Source organism: Chiloscyllium plagiosum, unplaced genomic scaffold (genome assembly GCF_037043375.1).
Source record: "Chiloscyllium plagiosum isolate Xiang-an unplaced genomic scaffold, Cpla_swu_hap1 HiC_scaffold_1, whole genome shotgun sequence".
Classification (NCBI taxonomy): Eukaryota; Metazoa; Chordata; class Chondrichthyes; order Orectolobiformes; family Hemiscylliidae; genus Chiloscyllium; species Chiloscyllium plagiosum.
The window spans coordinates 83,024,992-83,030,991 of record NW_028270139.1 but is presented as its reverse complement, the minus strand read 5'-3'; the positions used below and the strand labels follow the sequence as shown (position 1 = coordinate 83,030,991).

Here is a 6,000-nt window from a genome sequence, read left to right as displayed (position 1 = left end):
CTCGTAGTATCCAGGAATGTGCAGGCAAGGTGTAGGCAAGTCATGGTAATGTGGGGTTACAGGAATTGGGTGGGGATCAGTTGAGACTCTATGGGCTGAATGGCCTCTTTCTACACTGTAGTGTTTCTATGAAATTGGTAGCATTCCTAATTTCATGAGTGTTACATTTAATGGTCATAGAATAAGGAAAACTGTGAAGCTGGAAGATAATTCAATGCCTGATTTTCAAGTATGCTTTCCAATCTTGCAGAGTCTGTTTCAGGATAAATGACTGGAAAATTATGAATACCTCAAACCAAGCATGCTGACCTCTGATCTGCTAAATCATACTCCTGTAAATGTGGGCCGTGTGCCAGGAGTAAACTCTTCAATGAGCTCAATACAGGCCCGTTTTTTTTTACAAAGCATGTCCTCTGCAAAGGTGACAAAAATAAACAACTTCAAAAAACAAGTTTTTTGATATTAAATTTAATTACAAATGTGTAATATAATCTTTCACTTAATAATGCAATTTGTTAATATCATCTACTGGTGGCTAGTTAATGAATTTTGATTATTATTCATATTTATTAAACATTTACTAATGTATTTTATTTCAACAGAAATTAGACAATGCTGCATTACAAGTTGATTAGAATTCCTGTCAACGTCCTTGACATGTTTCACAATGAAATAAATCATTGAACAGAACCAAATACTATATGTAAACAGTTATTGCTAACAGGATAACCACTAAATCTAATCATTAGCATTTAATACCTTACCTATCAATTATTTCTCAGAGCAAAGACCTATCATTATTTGATTATATATTTCAGGCTTTTCTTATATTAATTAAACATTTTGAACCAGGGATAATGGACTTCAACAAAATGAGCTGTGAAATAACTGCACAAGATAACATTTTTTAATTTTGTTTGCTACATACCGGTCTTTTAAAAAAAATTTTAAAATATCATCTAGCTCTGCTATTCAAAGGAAAATAATATATCGTGAAAATACTGATTGAGCAGGAGAATGTCTCTGCCAAAAACAAAACATTCCAGACACTTTATTAAATACCATGAAATAATGTATGCATGGCAGCACTGTGTCCAGTAATGGTGAATTACTTCACATATTCATCCACCATTAATACACTTCTATTTTGGTTATAACTCAGATTTCATAAAAGTGTAATTCTAAAATTTGAATAATTCAGAAATTGAATTATCTTCTTTCCACATTTTTCCCCAAGTTATTGAATTAATCACTAGATTGTGCTCTTGAGGTGCGGTTAATTTTTTCTTTCCTGTGTGTTCTATCCTTGATGTCTGAATACACAGCAAAGGTTAAGTAAGTGATTGAAAGGTTTACTAGTCAAAACATATGGAGGTTTCTTTTCATTCTGTGAATTTTATATACCAGATGTTAAATTTTAATGCTCCGTAAAGTGATGCAACATTTCAGCCATTATCAAAACATTCTGTGGCCAGGAGTCACCAGCTGGAAATTATGATTTTACCCACATCCCCCCACCCCAACGACCTCCACTGTTTCCTATACCATACATCCAGCTCCTATTGCTGAACCAGGGCTGGTTTAACTCTTGTGCACCCATAACTAGTTTGACACAGCCCAAGTATATTTCACATGCAAACAATAGATAAAGACTGCTTCATTTCTTCAGTCTGGGCTGATATTCAACCCAAACGGAAAATGTCAATATTGCACCCTCACTACCACCACCAGGTTTTGTTGTGTTCTTACAGGAACTGTTCTGTTTCCGGGAATAAATATTGTTAGGATTACCTACAATTGCAAAACTTTGGTGTAGAGTAACTTAGGTAACATTATGAAGGAATATAAATTATATCTCAAAGTTAAAATTCATTAAAGAAAGAAGATACAAGCTGTTTTGACTGGTCTGAGGAAAATATTGCCCAATATGTGTTCCGTTAGTAAAAATATAGTTGAGTAGCCACTATAGTTTCTCCTATTAAATTTCGAGCAATACAGATGTAATCCCCTTCATCGATGGTTTCGATATCATCAATGTATAGCATACTCTTTGATAGTCTGACGGTGTGTCCATTGTTCCGATCTATTAATCTCCATTTTTCTGTGAGGATCACCGGCCTTTCATCCTGTTGAAGTAATCCTATTATTAGATCATTCCTAATCATCAATGTAGCAACCGCAATGGAAAGGAATCCATTGAAAATTCCTAAAATTATTTCTTCTCATTTTACTTACATTCTCCAATGCTATATAATATTTCATAGCTAAGTAGACACACAAATCTCTACTATTGCTGCTCCTTTACTGGCTACCAGAAGTATTAGGGAGTGAGATGTGTTTATCACAATTTGTGTTGCCTTCAGGGTGATGATGATATAGTGGTGAGCATAGCTGCCTTCCAAGCAGTTGACCCGGGTTCCATTCCCGGCCGTCACAGTGTTGTGGTTTGTAAACAGCCTTTTAAAGGAAAGGCACTGGGATAAATCGAGGAAATAAATCTTTTATTCTGTGGTAAAACAGGTCTGTCGAATTGCTCCTTATGGGTGGCACGGTGGCACAGTCGTTAGCATGCTGCCTCACAGCGCCAGAGACCCAGGCAACTGTCTGTGTGGAGTTTGCACATTCTCCCCGTGTCTGCATGGTTTCCTCCGGGTGCTCCGGTTTCCTCCCACAGTCCAAAAATGTGCAGGTTAGGTGAATTGGCCATGCTAAATTGCCCGTAGTGTTAGGTGAAGGGGTAAATATAGGGGAATGGGTCTGGGTGGGTTGCCCTTCGGAGGGTCGGTGTGGACCTGTTGGGCCGAAGGGCTTGTTTCCACACTGTAAGTAAGTAATCTAGTAATCTATGTTTGTCAGGCTGACTCTTTTTTTCTGTCCATGATAAATCATTCCTCACCCTTTGTATTCTCCCTTTGACATCATACTTAAGATCATCCTGTGTGAACTGCTATTCAGCTATGCTGTGGAAACAATGTTAACCACATCGCTGCTTCATTTGAAACTTATCTTTACAAATGGACACTTAGAAAGGTTTAATTATACCAGAGACACACACCAGAATGCATATTTAAGATCATGTACTGAACTGTAAAAATCAGGCAGATCTCAGAAACAACCTCTCTTTTACACTGAATGAGATAACAACAGTTGCACCTCGAAGGGAAATTAAACTGACTTCAGTATTCCTGAGCTATGTAGGTGAAAAAGGTAGTAATCTATATTTTAACAAATGATATATAACAGCCATCTCCCTCTGTCAGAAGAAACTGTTGTTGAATAAATGTAGACTGCAATGCCACAAATTCAATGCTAACCTCTTCAGATAATTGAATGAGCAAAACTTATTTTAACAAATCTCACTGGTCAATGAAGAAAACAACTTATGCTCATCATTCCTGAAGAAGGGTTTATGCCCGAAACATCGATTCTCCTGCTCCTCGGATGATGCCTGGCCTGCTGTGTTTTTCTAGCACCACATTTTTCAACTCTGGTACTCCAGCATCTGCAGTCCTCACTTTCTCCAGGTTGAAGTACTGCTGGATGTATTCTGTTTCTACTCCACCATCTCAATCTTTCTATTAAATAATGTTTCTCCTTTTTGTCAATTTCTTTAAACATTAAGTACTGGGTCATGACATATTAATTGCAGCAAATTGAACGTGTGTGTTGACCATACATGTTGGATGCTGGATTTTTAAAAGTATTTTGAAAGAACCTCAAAAGAAGGTGCTAGTGAGATAGTTGACGCATTGGTTTTAATTTTCCAAAACTCACTTGATTTGGGCACAATTCCATTGGATTTGAAGGAAGTGAACTACTTCATTCAAAAGAGAAGGAGAATCAATCACAAAACTATAAACTTAACATTCATAATAGTGAAAATATTCAAAGAAGTTAGAGGAGAAACCTTGGATAAGTTCAATGTATTCAGGCAGAGTCAACATGGTTTTGTGAAAGGGACATTATGTTTGACCAATTAGTTGGGGTTCTGCTATGGATAAAAGGGAACCAAGAGACATACTGTTCTTACATTTCCAGATAGCTTTTTTTAAGATGCTACATCACAAGTTATTGTGGAAAATAAAAGGTGGAGCTTGTTGACATGAATCGATGGTTCTGGATCAGTGGTGCTGGAAGAGCACAGCAATTCAGGCAGCATCCGACGAGCAGCAAAATCGACGTTTCGGGCAAAAGCCCTAGCTAACAGGTTGGCAAGGTGTGATGACTGGTGTGTCACAAGGATGAAGGTGCAGAAAACATGATACCAATTTTTTTGATTGGCAAGTAAGTTGTGAAGAGGGTATAAGGACACTACAACAAGAGACAGTTTGGCTAAGTGAGTGGACACAGATGCAATAAAGGGAGCTTAATGTTAAAAAAAAGTGAAGTTGTCCATTTTGGATAAAATAGTAGAATATGATTTAAAAGGTGAGAGATTGCATAGCTCTGAGATACAGAGCGATCTGGGTGTCCTAGTGCATAAATCAGAAAATACAAGTGTACAGATGTAGCAAGTCAGTAGAACAGTTACAACAATGCTCTCATTTCTTCCAAGGGGACTTGAATACAGAAGTTGGGAGGTTTATGTCTCAGTTATACAGGACACCGGTGAGACTGCATCTGGAGTACCGCTTACTGAGTTAGCCATCATTTTTAAAATGTGGAGATGCTGGTGTTGGGCTGAGTTGGACAAAGTTAAAAGTCACACAACACCAGATTATAATCCAACAGGTTTATTTGAAAGTATAAGCTTTTAGAACTCTGATCCTTCATCACTAGCTACCTGATGAAGGAGCAGTGCTCCGAAAGCTAGTACTTCCAAATAAACCTGTTGGACTATAACCTGGTGTTGTGTGATTTTTAACTTTTATAAGGCAGATTGTAAATATATTGGAAGTAATTCAGAGAAGATTTACCAGGCAGATTATCTGATTAGGAAAGTTTGGACAGGCTAGGATTGAATCCACTGGAGTTTAGAAGAGTAAGAGGTGACTTGATTGAAAGAATTAAGATCCTGAGGGACCTTGACAGGATTGATGTGGACAGCACTTTTCCTCTTATGGGAGAATCTGGAAGCAGGGCTCATTGTTTAAAAAAAAACAAGGGAACATAGGAACAGGGGTAGAACAGTTGTGAGGGGCTGAATGACCTACTTCTAATTCATATGTTTTTATGAGCTCACTGAAGACTATTAATTTTCAATATAGCTTGGAGCTCACATTATTCCACCAAAGACCCAAATCTGGTAAAATAAATATACCTATTAGAAAGGATTTTATGTTTTCAACATATTTCAAATCTCAATTTCTCCAGAAATAATGCAAACACTTCAATATATTAATATGTGAATATAAACTGTATAATAAAAGACTAATTATAAAGAGGATACTTTGATCTGAGCTATCACTTTTCCATTCTTTGCATCACAGTTTAGGAACATGCACGGAAACTTTGACTCCCATTTTTGTGTATATACATCTGTTTAATAATAAATAAAATTAACTAGAAATAGAACAAATAAAACATATTACCCACTGTCCAGGATATTTCCAAGTGAAGTTCACCTGCATATCTGGGTCTCCTACCACTGTACATGTCACATTAACCTGATCGCCACCAGCTACTGCATTCGATGAAGCTGCAATACTTGTAGATGGAGAGGCACTGGAAGCTGCACACATGTAACACAGTTCAATATTTAGTTAGTGACAAGTTACCTGAAACATGAATCACATTTCACAAAGTAAACTCATAAATTCATCAGTAAAGCTCTAAAGGCAAAATAACTGTGTTTTTTAAAAAAAAGTTTCACTGCAATAAACGTAAGTAAAAACATTCACAGTTTGCACTTTGCAAAACTCATTTGCCCAGAAATCAAGTTCCTTATTAACCACTTTGTAATACAGAAGTATAATTATTGCTCTTGGAAATTATTTTGAATGTTTTTCTCTCATGTACCTTTCACCGAGAGACATTGATTCAAATTTGGATGTAATGTTA

The 6,000-nt window shown here is 36.7% G+C and overlaps 1 protein-coding gene across 1 annotated transcript in view; it reads right to left on the bottom strand.

The window, feature by feature from the left end:
• Positions 1–448: 448 nt before the first annotated feature.
• The window catches only part of pdgfrl (platelet-derived growth factor receptor-like), a 30,485-nt gene continuing 24,933 nt past the window's right edge, over positions 449–6,000 (bottom strand). Inside the window, exons 5-6 of the mRNA XM_043690050.2 lie at positions 5,532–5,671; positions 449–2,126 (exon numbers count right to left, since the gene is read on the bottom strand). Of these exons, the coding sequence (XP_043545985.1) occupies positions 1,938–2,126; positions 5,532–5,671 (329 nt within the window). The 3' untranslated portion in view covers positions 449–1,937. The remainder of the gene's footprint in view (positions 2,127–5,531; positions 5,672–6,000) is intronic.